Source organism: Ovis canadensis, chromosome 14 (genome assembly GCF_042477335.2).
Source record: "Ovis canadensis isolate MfBH-ARS-UI-01 breed Bighorn chromosome 14, ARS-UI_OviCan_v2, whole genome shotgun sequence".
Taxonomy (NCBI): domain Eukaryota; kingdom Metazoa; phylum Chordata; class Mammalia; order Artiodactyla; family Bovidae; genus Ovis; species Ovis canadensis.
Genome location: NC_091258.1, coordinates 22,538,584 through 22,555,815, shown reverse-complemented (window position 1 = coordinate 22,555,815; position 17,232 = coordinate 22,538,584). Strand labels below are relative to the sequence as shown.

The window sequence follows — 17,232 nt, the reverse complement described above, 5'->3', positions numbered from 1 at the left end:
TTCAATTCGCCAACAGCCTCTTAGAGGTTTGTAAATTCCCTACAGGCTGCCCCTATCTCCACCTCCCCACCCATGGGCAGCACTGATCCCTCCACCAATGCTGGTGCCCCAGACAACACTGTGACCAAGTAGGGCAGCTGCCTGAAGCCCAACCCACCAGGAGACATTCCAGAATCATGCTTTCAGCTCTCAACTCCTGGGTGCTTATGAGTGGCTTCCTGCCTTCCTGTCAGCCTGGGTTTGTGCCTAGGTAACAGGGTCCATTTTATGGAAATGCTCCTGGTTGCTCTTCCTTTCAGATTTTCCTAGTTGACCTCCCTGCTCTTTGCCAGAGGCATCTGTTGCCTTAGGGAAGATTAGGGTGTTGAATTAGGAATGCAAAGAGGGTGAAAGATTTTATATTCAGCCTAAAGACTTCAGTGAAACAAAAGTCTTGAAAGCCTGGCTTTACCAAGAGGGAAAAGGGCTTTCTGCACTGTAAATGTAAGCCTTAGGTAGAGCTAACTCAGGACTTCCTGGAGTGGTTCCCACCCACCTTGAGACCTGTTTAGCCTGGGTGAGGAGACAGGGGGCTGCTGCTGGACAGAGACAAGGCAGGAAGATGTTCTGAGTCTCAGAAAGTTTGGCTTTACTCAGAAAGCCCACTGCCTTTACGTTCAGAGCTTTATAGTTTACAAGCGCCAATGTTTCCAAGCATTTTACTCTGTCTTATTTCCTATGAGCTCAGCAGAATTAAAAAGAATAAAATAAGAATAAGGGAAAAAGAATAAACAAGAAAATACTTTTCAAGAAGAAAGGCAAGGCTGGAGTTGCTCAGGCTCAGATCTTTCCAGCCCCCAGGTGAGATGGAAAGGTGGCTAACTTTTGCATGCTGAAGCTACTGCAAGCTTCTCAAAAAAAAAAAAATATATATATATAGGGGAGGTGGGTGAAACTCAACAGCTTAGGGAGGATAAGAGATACAGGAAGAGGTAAGGGATAAAGGAACTGCTTATTTCTCATTCTCAAAGTCAAGTAGACCTTCCCGATCACATAGGTGCAGAACGGCTCCTCGAGGGTCAGAAAGGGACGGGGGACCACCGGGGCTTCCCTGGCGGCTCAGACGGTAAAGAATCTGCCTGCAGTGCAGGAGACCCAGGTTTGATTCCTGGGTTGGGAAGATCCCCTGGAGAAGGAAATGACAGCCCACTCCTGTATTCTTGCCTGGAGAATCCCATGGACAGAGGAACCTGGTAGGCTACAGTCCATGGACTCCCAAAGAGTCAGACACGAGTGAGCAGCTAACTTTCACTTTCACCTTCATGACATCATAGTAGGTGATGTCAACCTACCCATAGGCCTTTTCACTAGAATCCATCTTGGCTCATAGATGCACGTGCACACAGGGGAGGACTCTGAGTTAAACCCAGTATGGACTCAAAGCTGGGCAAAAGCAAGATGACTGATCAGAAGCAGCCCAGTGGGAATCCCCCACATCAGTGATTCAGACTACACGAGGGCACGACTCCCTCTCTCTGAGCCCGCCCAAGTGAGTCTATGCACAGGTACTCTTTCCTTCTAATAAGCGCTTTACTTTTTTCACTACTTTCCATCCCTTTGTGGAAGTTCATTTCTACACAGCTAATAGGCCAGGACCTTGTCACAGGCCCTGGTGGTCCAGTGCTCCAGTGCTCTCATTACTGCAGCCTGCCTTCAACCTCTGGCTGGGGAACCAAAATCTTATTTCAAGCCACTGCAGGCCACCAGGGATCACTAGCCCATGCCCTCCCTCGACGCCTCTTCAGACCATGGGAATGATGCCTGGGCCACATCCCCGTGGGCATCTACCTGACAATCCTGGTTGCCCCCTAATTTCAGTTTCCTTCCTCAGCGCCTAGAATTTGATGCTGAATTCCCTTTCTAGCTTGATTTATCCCCACTCACCCTCTCTCTTTCTGTTTCTAATTCGACAAACTTCCTTCCACTGAAAAATGCAGTGCTAACCATATTCCTTGGAGGTTTTGACTCATATTTTGAACTGTTTTTCAAGCACTAATTATTTCTTTCATGTTATTCAGAATCAGTGTTTCCTCATTTGGAATCCCCCCTGCCCCCACGGAATTTAATGTATACATATGAAAATTAAGACCAGTTTTAGCTAAAAATCGATCCTCTGGGAGGTCTCTGCAATCAGCTGACTGGCGCAGTTAAGAGGAAGCTGGATGGCTGACAACTGTTGGGGCTTCAGATGGGGACGAAATAAGCTGGTGCAGCAGCTGGGCACTTTTCAGGGGTGTCCTGCCAAGACGTCATTTACCAAGTTGCTTGCAAGGAGGAGCGGGGTTGTGTGGAGGTGGCTGGGATCTGGTGGCTGGTGGCCCAGCACACTCTGCTGCCCCAGAAGCAGCTGCGGTATGGAGGGCCAGCTGAATGTTTCAGCGGAACTGAGGTCTGCAAATTTTCAGGGGAATGTTCTCCTGGGGAGGGCAGCCTGGAACTCAGAAATCCAAGATGCTCTGCATGTGAAAAGTGTCCACTGTAACTCATTAGGTAGCAAAACCCAACCCGAACAGACATGGTGATATTTGCTGTCCTCAGTTAGCCTGCTTAGGGTAGATATCCATATGTGCTACTGCAGATGTATCTGACTTATTACAGGGGCTGCCCCAGAACTCCCTGGTGGAGTGGGTATACAGCATATACACGTTACTAGCTTTCTCTAAATTCCAAAACACATCTGGATCTAAGGCTTGGAAGAATTGCTTCTCAAATACTTTTCAGGGAACATCCTTTTCATCTGTAACCCAAAGAGATTCACACACGAGGAAGCAGAGTGTGTGTGCATTGGGAGGTGGTGGTGTGGAGACTTAGAGGAAGTAGGGAGAACACACGTCCTATTTCAGAGGCGTTACGGTGAGGGTTGCAAGTCCCCTGTCCTGCCTTCAGTAAACGCTGGCACTGCCCATTCCAACAGCATCATTCTGCAGAATCCCCTTCCTTTGCCTTGTTCTTTCAAATGATAAAATCAACCCAGATGGCTCAGCAGATAAAGAATCTGCCTGCAAGGCAGGAGACACAGGAGATGCAGGTTCCATCTCTGGGTCAGGAAGATCCTCTGGAGTAGGAAATGGCAACTCACTTCAGTATTCTTGCCTGAAAAATCCCATTGACAGAGTAGCTTGGTGGGCTATAGTCCACAGAGTTGCAAAGAGTCGGACACGACTAAGAGACCACACACACACACACACACACACACACCCTTTATGTTAGAGTGCCCCAAGTGACAGGCACTCTCCTAACATTTTGCAAATGTTATCTTGAGTCATCAATCCTCGAAACAGTACTTTCATTCTACAGATGGGAAAACTGAGGAGCCGAGAGCTTGAGTGACTGGATACACCACCACGTGGCAAGTGATGGACACAAGTGAACCAACTCAGGAGCCCATCCCAAGAGCCCCATGAGGTTCATGGGTGCCCCAGTCTGTTCTCCACAGAAAGGACTGGAGCATTTCTGTGAGAGGAAAGTGGATACAGCTTTCCACGTGGAGAGAACAGGCAGGGTCAGAAAGTCAGAGCTCCTTTTCCACTGCTGACACTTCTTTTGAGATATTGGATCTTTAAATCAACCTTCATGCCTTCATTGCTAAAACGGGATTTAGAATCCTATCTTATAGGGCGGTTGATTTGATGAAATGGATAAAATGATAGCCCCTTTCAACCCAGGTCTCCCGCACTGCAGATGGATTCTTTACCAGCTGAGCCACAAGGGAAGCCCAAGAATACTGGAGTGGGTAGCCTATCCCTTCTCCAGCAGATTTTCCTGAATCAGGAATCTAACCAGGATCTCCTGCACTGCAGGCAGATTCTTTACCAACTGAGCTATCAGGAAAGTCCTTTCCTAGATCAGAGTGTCTCAAACTAAAAACCTGTTTTCATCTTAGGGCTTTTACATTACCTGATCCCTCTGCCTAAAGGCTTACGAACGCAGTCTCCACCTGATCGGTCCCTTCTCCTAGTTTAGGGCTCAGCTTCTCAGAGAGAATTTATTTAGCCACCTATTTTATCACGTCCATCCAGAAATCTCTATCACACAACCTCCTCTTATTTCCTTCATAGTATTTATCGTCAGCATTTTACGTGTAATTTGTCTGTCTTCTTAGATGTTTATTTCTATCATGGCTGTCTCTCTCATTCCATAAAAATGAAAGCTCTGGTATAAAAGGCATCTTTTCTAGAATTTTGGTTCCAAGTTTTACCCCTTGTACCTAGTATAGGGTCTGGCATAAGGGATGTGACCATACTACAATTCTTAAATAATTGGCTAAACAAATGGGACTCCATGTATGTCTTTTCCTATCCTATCCCCTATTTCTGCCTCCAAAAAGAGAATGCAAATTCGGTCAAATACAAAAAGTGCCTGGGGATATTCTGACTGGCAAGTGTTTCCACCTCTTGCCCTTTTGCTTTCAAGCCAACAAAAATTTCCATGAAAATTAAGATAAAAAGGACAGACAGAAGGCATCATAATTTTTAGGATATGTGTGGATTTGACCTATTATAGAATAATAAGATCTTCTGCCTTCTCACACTATTTAAAGACATGCTTAATCTTGTCCAATTTATGTTTTGATGTCGCACTCATTAAGCAGCTCAATTCATGTGGTTCTAACACCTTAAATTAGGAGATGTTCCTGTAACACCTGTGTGTTCCTGAATTCTTAACCCCTTGAAGAAAAACAGAAATAAAAGAGATTTATATCAGCTCCAGAACCATGTGAATGAAGACACTCAACAGGTTGAAGAGTGAGGCCATATGGCAGTACTTAGAATTTGACAGTCTTAATTAAGCAATCTGCTCACCAGCATCACCAGTGAGAAACCTGGCATGATGGTTGTCCTCATCCCTGCCCCCTAAGAGACGTTTCCAATGTGCGCATGTGCTAGGTTCTAAAAATTCTCATGCGTGAAGCATAGCCTGCAGTCATAGAACATCAGTCCTGAAAGGGACCTTAGCAATAGAGTAGAACACCCCCAGTCACTTCAGTCATGTCCAGCTCTTTACTACCCTATGGACTGTAGCTCGCCAGGCTCCTCTGTCCATGATATTCTCCAGGCAGGAATACTGGAGTGGGTTGCCATGCGCTCCTCCAGGGGATCTTCCTGACCCAGGAATCAAACTGGTATCTCCTACATCTCCTGTATTGCAGGTGGATTTTTTTACCCAGTGAGCCACCTGGGAAGCCCAAAGATGGAATCCAAATAGGCGGGAGAAACATCAACAACTCAGAAATGCGGGTGATAGCATTCTAATGGCAGAAAGTAAAGAGGGACTAAAGAACCTCTTGATGAGGGTGAAGGAGGAGAGTGAAAGAGCCGGCTTAAGAGTAAATATTAAAAACACTAAGATCATGCATCTGGTCCCGTTACTACATGGCAAATAGAAGGGGAAAATGTGGAAGTAGTGACAGAGTTCCTCTTCTTGGGCACCAAAATCACTGCAGACGGTGACTGCAGCCCCGAAATCAGAAGCCGACTGCTTCTTCACGGGAAAGCTATGAGGAACCTAGCCACTGGTGAAAAGCAGAGGCAGTACTCTGCACAGAAAAGTCCGTATATTCAAGGCTATGGTCTTCCCAGTGGTCACATACGGTTGTGAGAACTGGACCATAAAAAAGGCAGAAAGAATGCCAAAGAATTGATGCTTTTGAACTATGGTGCTGGAAAAGACTCCTGAAAGTCTCTTAGACAGTAAGGAGGTCAAACCAGTCAATCTTAAGGGAGATTAACCCTGAATATTCACTGGAAGGAGTGATGCTAAAGCTGAAGCTCCATTATTTTGGCCATCTGGTGTGAACAGATGACTCATTGGAAAAGTTCTGATGCTGGGAAAGACTGAGGGCAGAAAGAAAAGAGGGTGTCAGAGAATGAGATGGCTGGACAGTATCACCGATGAAATGAACATGAACTTGGGCAAACTCCAGGAGACGGTGAGGGACAGGGAGGCCTGGTGTGCTGCAGTCCATGGGGTCACAAAGAGTTGGGCACGGCTGGGTGAATGAACAGTGACAAAAAGAACACCCTCACAGTGAACTCTCCTACTTTTGCCAGCCCAAATCTTCCTGGATGCCTTGACTGGTTCAGGGATAGACACGTGACCCACGCTGGACCCAGAGAGTTAGCCATGGAGTGTTTGCTGGGATACTTGGAAACAGAGATGCTCTGGGTTGTTAAGCTGGAAGAATGAACAGCTGGAACTTCTGGTGGCCATCCTGGAGGAAACCCCTCTGACACTGAGGGGCATCAACACTATATAAAGCAGAGCTGAAGAATGGTGATATTGATGATATCATTACAGCATCAGATCCAGGTGTTCCTGAAGCCAGATCAGACCTTGAGATGTTCAATTACATGAGCTGACTATTTTGTCATTTTCCTAAAGCCAGTTGGAGTTGAATCCAATCAACTTTAGAATCCAATCAAAATAACCCTAATAGATCCTCATTATACAAATGGGGAAACATGGGTCCAGAGAGGAAAAGGGTCATACAGGTTAGTGTTTGAGCTGGAACAGACTCAGGGATTCTGCACTCTTTTAGAAAACCTGTCTTCCAGATGTCTTCCCCAGTCTAGACCCTGGGAATTGCCTGGGGCTCTGCTCTCACCCTTGTTTCTTACTCTGCTACTTCTTAACCATCCTGCCTTCTCCACTGACCAGCTCTCCTTCCACATGCCTCCCATCCATCCCACCTCAGATCTTCTGAAATGGCTCCATGTAAGCCTGAGCCTCCCCAGCAGTTCTCTCTTATCCGTGTCCTATTCTGAACTTCCAGAAAGCCAGCCACGCTGATCACATGGCTCCCCTTTTCACCTAGTCCCTGTGTGGATGATTCAAAACACTGAAGGTAGATTGCAAAGTCTCAGTCAATGCCAGCCATTCCCTGCCCTTGCGTCTCTCGGTAGTGTCCTCCGCTTCCCTAATCACCAGTAAGAGCTACTGTCAATGACAGCAATGGTGTGATACAAACATGTGTGTTTGGTCTTTGGAGCGTATCATCTGACCTGCACACCTGTCTCAGGAGCAAGGGTGACTTCACGGAGGTAAATGTAGATACCTATAAGGGGCAGGTGGAATAAAGGAGGAAGCTGATTAGTTGACAGGAAGACAGTGGAGACTGGAGAACCACCAGGAAGGCCTCAGCTCCTGTTATTGCTATACTACTTCCCGCAGAGTTTTCAGAGCCCTGTACAGACCTGAGCATTTAATCCTCAGAACAACCTATTGAGGCTGCTACCACTGTGATTCATTTGCCTCTGGGGTCTATATTCTGGAGGCCCAGTACTTCCCAGAAGTCATGAATTTTTAAAAATGAAATTCTCAATGTTGACAACAAATTCCTTTCATTAAACACTTCAGACTCCTACACTGAGCTGCCAAACAGGACAAGCAGGACGTTATCTGTGGGACAAATTTAGCCCATGAGCTGACAATGTGATTCCTCTGGTCTATTTTTTCCTTTCATCCCACTGATAAGAAAATTTATGCCGAGAGAGCTCTACCCATATCCACATTCCTCTTCTCCTAAGGTCCTCTTAGCCGGTTACCTCATATGCTTCCCAGTCTTCAAAGTGCAGCTTAGGACCCTGGTCTACTGGAGGATCTCTAAGCACTGTACCATACCCCTCTCTGGTGTGTGTGTGTGTTCCTTTCAGTCTGCAGTCATTTTGTATCACTTTACATTTATGAAATGAGGCACTAATATAATGCATTTATGAAGATCATAATAAATATTAACTGATTAGTCAACTGTCACAGTTATGTTGGTGGTGGTGGGTAGGGAGCAAACCTGTAAAAATATTACCCTTCTATAGGATTCTGTTTATATATAGTAATGTAGTCCGCATTCAGACCCAAAGTATAATCACCTTCACGATGATGGAGTGAATTAAGTGACACCAGAATAATTTTCCTTGGTATATCATGACAGTTTGAAACAAATATACCACTTGTAACCCCAACCTATTCAGATCTATGTATACTGTAGTACAGGTCATGTTAAATAATTTCACTAATCAGTTAATAAGTCTTCCAACCTGAAAGAACATGAAAGTTAATAGTACAGAGGACAGTCAGAAAATGGAAAGGAAATTATCATTAGTTTCTTTTCCATTTTTTTAAATCACTAAAACTGAAAACCAAAAGACCTTAGGAAGTTCTCAAGGATAGAGGATATACACAGACAGAATCCCGAGTCAGCTTGAACTCAAGAAACAGGAATTCCTCCACCTGCCAGGTTGGAAAGTTCATCCATTTACTACCACTCAAATGAAACCTTTTTAGCAGGGTCAAAAGGGCCTTTGTTTTGACATTTAATTCACTGGCGATGTATTTCCTGTGTTAGGATGCAAAACACCTCTCATGTTGCTTTTTCATTAATTGCCTTCATTTTTCAAGTTCCCTGGGTGATTTATAGTCAATTAAAAACACCCTCAAAAGGCATGACTCATGTATGTTAAGTACAAATATGATTAATTGGACACCATGGACTCCATGGGTGACCTGGCTACCAACCAAGGTCAGTGTCAAGGTGGCATGACCAAGAAACATTTTGGTGAAAGAAACACAGTTGAAAGGCCAAAAGCCAGGAGTATAGGGTCATGGGCAACCTGGCACTGGGCCCATTCAAAATAAGCAAAATAGATACATTTTCCATGTTACAGAGGAAGAATGAACTTGTCTATGAACAAACATAATGCAGTAGAAATTTTCTATTTCATCCAGACTGACAAAAATAGATGGGAAAATTAAGCGGCAAATTTCCCTGATGGATCATCACCAACATCAACAAAAGCTACAAGGCCACAAAACCATGGGACTCTGGATAAAAGCCAGAACACAGGAACCCTGGATCCAAAATTTGATGCCACCAATTACAAGCAATGCAACCATGGATAAATGGCCTCGCCTAGTCCAGCCTCAGTATCCTCACCTGTGAAATGGGCACATGAGTAGATTTTTCCCTTAAGGTCTGTTATGAGGTTCAAGGTGACACTCCACACTTAGAAAACATGCAGTAAATATCACCTATGAAAGCCACAGATGCTGCACCAGTCAACTCTAGGGGAGCCTTTTAAATTTCCCAACATCTGCCCCTAGTGTGGGCATGCTTGTTACACTTTCTGGAAGTTCTCTATACCTTAAATCAGTGGTTTCCCACAAAATGAGGTAAACAAAAATATTTGGGGCATCTTTTACAATATAAATTTACTCAAAGACTGACTTCTCTTTTGTAATTGGTCCTAACTCCTATTTTGTTTGTTTTTTGATAACAATGACATTTTAAAAGTCTGGGCAAAGTAAACGGAGGTATTCTCACTTTATCTCACTCATAAGCCTGCTTTTTCTTTTTTTCATATTCAGACTAAGAAAAATGTTGTAAAATACACTCCTATCAATTCGAGATTTTTTAAAAATTCTACTGGTCCATGAAATTCAAATCCTAGAATCATTGCTTTAGATTCTTCATTAATCTCTTCAGATTTTAATGGCCATGATTTGTCTGCTAAATTCAGGTTTGCTGCTGCTAAGTTGCTTCAGTCGTGTCCGACTCTGTGCGACCCCATAGACGGCAGCCTACCAGGCTCCTCCGTCCCTGGGATTTTCCAGGCAAGAGTACTGGAGTGGGGTGCCATTGCCTTCTCCGAAACTCAGGTTTAGATGGCCATTATAAGGATACCAAACCTAAGATCTATGTATAATAATAATACTAACAGCAACAACAATAATAATAACAGCAATGGCAAGAATAATAGTAACACTACTGCCAGCTTCCATTAACTCACAACTATGTTCTAAGCATCTTTCCATCAATCACTGCATTAACTCTAGAGTGGTTATCCTTCTTAGAGAGATGAAATAATTCAGACTTTCAGGATTTGGATAACTCACTCATTGCCATGTAGCTAACATGGGAATATGTCATTTGTTTGAACTCTAGCCGACTCTAGTGAGTTTTAAACTGTATGACCTCAACCTCAATACGATAATCATCAGCAGAATGCAATCGGGGCCCATCCTTACTAGAACTATCAGAAGGTCCCTGCCTGGGTGTTTCTAAGAGGAGGCAGTGAAGAAGCTGTTCTGCTCAGTGGGAAGCAGACGAGAAAAGCAGGAGGTAGTCCCAGGGGCATGACCTCCTGTCCTGTTTGAATGACCGTCTTTGTCTCATCCCCGTATTGACCAAAGCTAGTCAGAAACAGCGGCCTCTTTCGGGAGTCTCTTTTTGACTGGGGTCACTTGGCTGTGTTAGGATCTGTGCAGAGACGGTGAGCTCACGCCCGTACGTGAGTTCCTCCGTGTCCAGCCTCTCTTGCAGTTAGCTTGGCTCTGTGATTAGGTCTGGCCAAGAATGTGAACAGAAATAATCCATGTCCCTTTTGAGCTCTAGCGGCTAAACATCCGTGGTGCCTTCTCCACCCTTCTCCTTGTCCCCCTGTCTGCCAGCTTGATGACTTGGCCAAATATGCAGGACCAAGCAGGGAGCAGCTTGCGTCCTCGAGTTCCTGCGTGGAAGGCAGCTCCATCAAGGAGAGTTACCCAGAGGGAGGCCAGCTATGGTTCCCTTAGCAAACAGATCCCTCCCTGGTGCCAGGAAGTTCTGTCTGAGCTGATTAGAGCAGGGCAGAGTGTTCCATTCTGTAATTTTTCAGGACACAAGATAGTCAGGGCCTTATCACTTGGTCTTTGTCCACATCAGCTGGTTGGCTGGTCAGTTTTCCAGGCCAACTCTTTTTCTGGAGCCTGGGAGGCTGCAACCGGGGTCACTACCCAAATCTCGTGGTACCAAGATATAGTGGCTACCAGAATCACATGATTTTCACACTGCAGGAGAAGCAACCTCATCAACCAGTTTAAGAGAATTCTGGGTCTTAGAGGCCTCGAAGGACTGCCTGCAACCTGCAGGCCTCTGACAGAGCCCTCCCTGAGTCCAAAGATCATGAGCAGATGTCTCCTTTCTGAGTTTCTGCCTTTTAAACTGTCTTCCCCTTTCTTCTTGTACTTCTCACAGAAAATGAGAATAACCACATCTTCCCAGCTCACCTTTCAAGACTAGATGAAGCCAAGTGCTCCTGAGCTGGGGCCTTTGCATCACACTGTGAAAGATACAGCGATAAAGCTCCCTTGGTTACTTTAGAAGAAATAGTGGGATGCCATGTTTTGATCCTAGAAGCTTGTTGAAAAATGGCCCTTTAAAGACAAAAGCAAGTCTAGTTACTGGAAAGGAGAGCAGAATAAAGAGTTATTTGGATGTGAGGAAAATAAAAGGCTTTAGAACAACTGAAGGAAAGATGTATCGGAGTGAGCAGTGAATAAAATATTAAGGAAATAAAAGGAGCGGAGGTGACCATTAGTAACAGTTAAAACAGAAAAAGATAAGTCACTGAGAATTAAGGAGAAAGATGAAAAAAGATAAAAGGAAATATTACTGTCTGAACAAAGACAGAAGGAAGTCATGGACAGAATAAACATTTACTGGAAGGTGCTGAACACTGAACACAGAATTGGTTGAATATAAGTCTGGCATGTGAGCAGATATACTATGTCTGCCAGGCAAAGAGATAACACTTTCAGACAAGTTTATAGAATGGTGAAAAGTGTGGACATCAATTGATTGATTATGCTGTATTTTATACTTTCTGCAAGACAAAAATTCATGATGATTGGAAGCCAAAGCTCTTGTAAAATATCACAAAGACAAAGAGAAAAACTGGAGTGTCATAGGAGGAGTTCAACGTACTGTTACTAACCTGGTTTCTTTTAACCTCTGTTTTTACCTAGATCATCAGCTTATATTTACACATTACTGAATGATCCCTAACCATTTCCAGGATCTTGGCAGTGACCTCACATATCTAAGTATGCTTAAATCACTGATTCTGTTTGATTCTTCCCACTTTTCCTCCAGATGTTACCCTTGTGACAATATGGTCTTCATTCTGAGAGAATGCACCACTCACTGGCTCTTTGGCTAATCACATTTTTCAGAAATAGAAAAGGTCTTGTGTCGGACCACAGGGAAATGCATGAAAGAAACTAAGAATGAGAAGGGAAGGGAAGGAGGGAGATGTAAGATGTTGGTTGCTTGGGGAAAAAGTCTGTTCAAAGTTTTGGACTTTTTATTTCCTCCTGCATGTTGAATAGAGCAAAACACATTGTTATTACTTCTGGAAATCCAGCTTTTCCCAACCAGTAGCCAGTAGGCATTCTCAGCTCTGTGAAAACTTTCTTCTTCATTTAGGCATAATTAACCTTATTCACACTATGGGGTTGCACAGAGTCGGACACGACTGAAGCGACTTAGCGGCAGCAGCAGCAGCATGACAACCTATGCTCACTGTTTTGAGATAAACTGAAAAATAGCAGCCCACATCTGTTCTTTGTCCATTTTCTCCCCTAGTAATACATATAGGCCCACAGTTTCATTGACAGGGGAGGAGGCTGGCGAGATTTTGCTGATCCAACAATTCACTTACAAAATCACATATAAATTTTTAAATATCCTCAAATCACCAACTTTTACTGAATGTGCTCTCATTGATAATCAACCCAGTTCCATTTCACTTTTACTAGCTTACACAGAATCAACAACCATAACCCACTAAATTACCTAGAGGATTAAAACAAATAAAAAAACCTACACAGACACACACAAAACTGTAATATTGGAATGTACAGGATGGTCTAGTTTAAATTAAAAAGATCCCCCAAAGTACGATTGTTTCCAGCTTCTCAGAGGTAAATTAAAAGCTGTTTGGTGTCGTGAAGATTACAGAAGCAATCACATTTATGGGCCTGCTTTGCATACCAACTCTATTAATTTCCATACTCAGGGTGGCTTCACATTTCCACACATGTTAATATAGATGCCATTTGGGATAATCACTTGGAAAAAAAAGAGAACGGAGAGAGAAAGAGAGAAGAGAGGGAGATGAAGCAGACGAGAGGAGAGGAGAGCCAGAAAAAATAGTTCTCTGAAGCCAAGTTCCATTTAAAATATATTGATTCTGATAAATAGAAGAATCAAAAGACAAATGAGAGTTCCTGAGGGCCTGACCCGGGAGTCGCATCCGGGATCAGATCAACAATGAAACCACTTGTTGGGCTTCACTCCTTGTGCCAGCCCTGCACCTTGTCGCTATAGACCCTAGTTACTAAAAAGATTTCACTGCCATAACTGCATCAAGACATGCACGGGCTTCCCCTTGCAGGGCTCCCTCGATCCTCAGCACTGCATCTTCATTACTGTGCTCCTTTCAACTCTTCAAATGCGTTCCAGCCTCACAGAACAGTCCAGGTGAGCCGGCTGAACATTCTTCCCCTTTCGTTTAAACATGCTCGCCACGTAGCACAGGAGGGAAGGAACACAGTCAGCCTGGAAGGCAAATCTGGGACCATAGCGCAAGTGTACAGTTATCTTCCCTCAAGGGAGCACAGAGCACTGGACCAAACTAAACCACCGCTTTTATATGCTTCACTCCCAAATGTTAAAGAATGGTGCTCAAGAGCCTGCAATTAAATGGTTCTTTGTCTACCATCAATTTTAAATTCGCTGTGCTAAAACAAAAACATGCTTGTTTTGCATTGAGCAATGTACTCCATGCCCTCGGAAAGATAAACAATATAATATTGGCATTAAAAAGAGGAAGATATTATAACCACAGATCTGAGAGTGGCATATTTTAAGGAAATCAATTGGAATTTGGGGGGATTTGAGCTCAATCCACAAAATAGCCAGTAGAGCTTTTGAATCTTTCAGAAAACCATCTTATTAGTCTTAAGAGTTTAAATTCCTAGAAGCTAACCTTTTGCTCTGGATGTTATTTTTATCCAGTGCTATGTATGAGAAATCCAGGTAGAACAGCAATCCACAGGAAGGCAATGGTCTGTTCTCAGGATCTGCCCAAAGAAAATGGGGCATTCCATTTCCTTTGCATAGGTCAGTACTCACGGTGGGAGCTGATGGTCCCCTTTCCTGGGAGCAATCAGGAAGTGCTCTCTGGTGATCAAATGTGGCAAAGAGATACACACCACTCGATTCACCTCTAAGCTGACAAAGCCCTAATTCAAGACTTTCCACCCTGGGGCAAACAGTGACATTAGAAAAATGATCAGAAAACTCTTAGCTTAGGGAATACTGTATACTGAGGGACACTCTTAAACATCAGTGAATAGGCCAAAAGCACCATCGGGTGACGTTGCTTACAGTTTAAAATTGCCTGGTCCTCAATGAATTCAGCTGGCTGATCGATACGGAACACTTTCTGCTGAAATCCAGGAGTGCAGTCCAAATCTTCTGCAGATGTTAGCAGCAGCACCTGAGAAAACCAAAGCCATCACTATTTTAACGCAGCTTATATGTTTGCCCTGCTAACTTTTTACCAAATCTGTGACTTTTAGAAATGAGCTGAGGTTTTAATTTCATTTCTCAAATGAAGAGGTAAGTTGATACTTCTGTGGCTGCCAACCATCCATTTTGGCAATGAGACTTGGAAAACACGCAAATGGGAACAGCTGTTGCAGTTTCCATTAAGTTGCAGTTAAAGAAATAACTTTGTCAGATTTTTACACCTGCTTAGAATCTCACTATGGTTTTCCATGTGTGAAATTTCATTACAGAAACTGTCAACTTCATATGATGCCTGAGCGAAAACCAACTTCACTTTCATAGATGCAAAGGATCATTGTCCCCGATGAAGAGGAGGAAAGCAGAGATATTTCACCGGAAGTTACTTCTAACAAGAATTCAAGGCCTGAGACCTTCACAGTGCAACATGGTGGCCATGAGCCACCCATGGATTCTGAGCACCTGGAATGTAGCTGTGCCGAAAGTGTCAGCAGAAAGTACATGTGGAATTTTGAAGACTAAATACCGAAAAAAAATAAACTTAAATGTATAATTAATGATTTGCATATAGATTACATGCGAATATGCTATTTTACAGATTAGACTAAATTAAATCACTATTAAAATTAATTTTACCCCTTTCTTTTTACTTTAGTTAGTTTTGCTATTAGGCAATAAAAATTTTATAATTGCTTCTGAAGTCTCAGCTTTGTCTTTGCAAATTCTTAGAGCATTTCACTCAGAAGTCAAAAATTCAGGTTATGTGATTTGGAACATAAAAGTTAAGTGACAACTCGTCTCCACAGCAGCACTATGACGTACTCAGCATGTTATAAAACACATTTAACCAACAAGGGGCCCAACATTCTGTGTGTGTTCGTCACTCAGTCATGTCCAACTCTTGCAACCCCATGGACTGTAGCACACCAGGCTCCCCTGTCCACGGAATTGTCCAGGCAAGAATACAAGTGGGTAGCCATTTTCCTCTCCAGAGGATCCACCCAATCCAGGGATTGAACCCGGGTCTCCTGCTCTGCAAGCGGGTTCTTTACCATCTGAGCCACCAGGGAAGCCCCCCAACAATCTAGAGGTTAACGGTTGCTTCAAATTTCACAGCTAGGATGGGTGGAGCCAGGATCTGAATCCAGGTTTAAGTGTCCTCCAATTTTGACAGAGCTCTGCTCCCACCCTTCAGGCAAGCCTTTGTCTGGGATATTTCTCTGAAACCCATGGGATGCTGCTTTAACTGAGTCTGGTGCCAGCAGGCAGTGTTTAGAAATCCACATCCCCAAACCATCACTGCAACCAGGAGAACTGCTCTGTGCTCACCCGCAGGTGAGAGAGTCGAGAAGAAACTGTTCTCTCTCCCACTTGGACCTGAGCACCAACTGTCCATGGAGGTATCTAGCTTGATACCTCATCGCCCATCAAATGTCGTCTCCTTGGCTCATTTTCTCATCCCTTGTTGCTGTTTTTCTGACATCACCCTCAAAATAAGACTGCTTGCATTCAAGTCTTTGACTCAGTGTCTGCTTCTTGGGAAACTAAACTTTGATACCACAATGGAAACTCTTAACCACTGTACACAGGCTGTTGAAAACTCATTATTGCCCCCACCAGCGAACTCAAAGGAGTGTGTGAAAGGTTGGAAGCTGTGGAACCAGGGCCTCTCTCTAAATATCAGCTCTCTGAGATGCACTGAACCCAACGAACGAGAGCAAGAATCAATCTCCCAGGGTTCACCGTGTGGCTGGCCTGAGAAACATCAGAGGAATTGAGATGGGACAGTCCCCACCCTGACTGACATCACCCTTCTAAAAATCAAAGGGGGAAGGCTGCTCTAGTCCCGTATCTGAGCACTTCTGCGTGTAAATCTTTCCGTTGCCTTGAGAGCAGGGTCTGGGAAGGTCGCTTCTGAGACAATTGTAACACTGACATCCCAAGTGGTACACACAGAAAATGCAGATTCAGGACTCAGAATCATTTGCTGGCAATTTTACAAGCAGAAAATCTATAACTGGCGAACGTTAATTCAGTTAAACATCAAATGGTCGAGGGTCTTCCCCAGGCACTGTGTGCCTACAATTATATATTAACCTTTTAATCAGCTAATTCTTCCCTCAAATCTCAGACCAGGAAACCAGTCATCCCAGAGAAGCTAAGGTAGATGACATCTCTCCAGAGATGCTGAGCTAAGCATCCAGGACTGACTGAAAGTACAGGTGAGTGGCGTTCCTGCTGTTTATCTGTCTGTGGCTCAGTCTCTGTCCTGGCTTCTTGGCGGGATCTATTCAGGATTCCTCTGGGAGCACAAAGGGAAAATAAGCCATTCCCAACTGCAGGCCCTCAGGGAGAGTGGGAGTGGTGCGAGAACTCTCAGAGGCTCAGTTTTGTTTTTGCAAATTCTTGGATCACTCCATCCACCAGTCAAGGTTCAGGTTAAGTGCTTGGCAATATGAACACACAGCACTTTCCTGGGCAAGAGTGACTTAGCAGGGTTAGAATCAGGCAAGTAATTCACTCACGTCCTCCTCCTTGTGTCCATCCGTTCACTTGCTCCCAAACAATTGTTAAACTCCTGGTGATTCAGTGAGCACTTGGCTAGGTGTTGTCCTGTTACAGAGAAGCCCTGTCACACAGTTGTTAAAAGCATGAACTCCAGAGTCATTTGACTTGGTTCATTCTTGGCTTTGCCCTTTACTGACTGTGTGATTTGGCATTTTTTCCCATCACTCTGGCCTCAGTTTTCTCATGTAGGTAAAAATGAAAAATAAGATGTGCAATGACAATGGCCTTGTGGGTCCAATGGAATGAATGATGCATATAAAGCAGTTAGAACAGTGCTGCAC

The 17,232-nt window shown here is 44.0% G+C and overlaps 1 protein-coding gene across 1 annotated transcript in view; it reads right to left on the bottom strand.

Annotated features, from left to right (window-relative positions):
* CDH13 (cadherin 13) overlaps positions 1-17,232 on the bottom strand; it is a 1,027,771-nt gene that overhangs the window by 795,593 nt on the left and 214,946 nt on the right. The window contains exon 2 of the mRNA XM_069552548.1: positions 14,243-14,354. Coding sequence (XP_069408649.1) covers positions 14,243-14,354 — 112 coding nt within the window. The remainder of the gene's footprint in view (positions 1-14,242; positions 14,355-17,232) is intronic.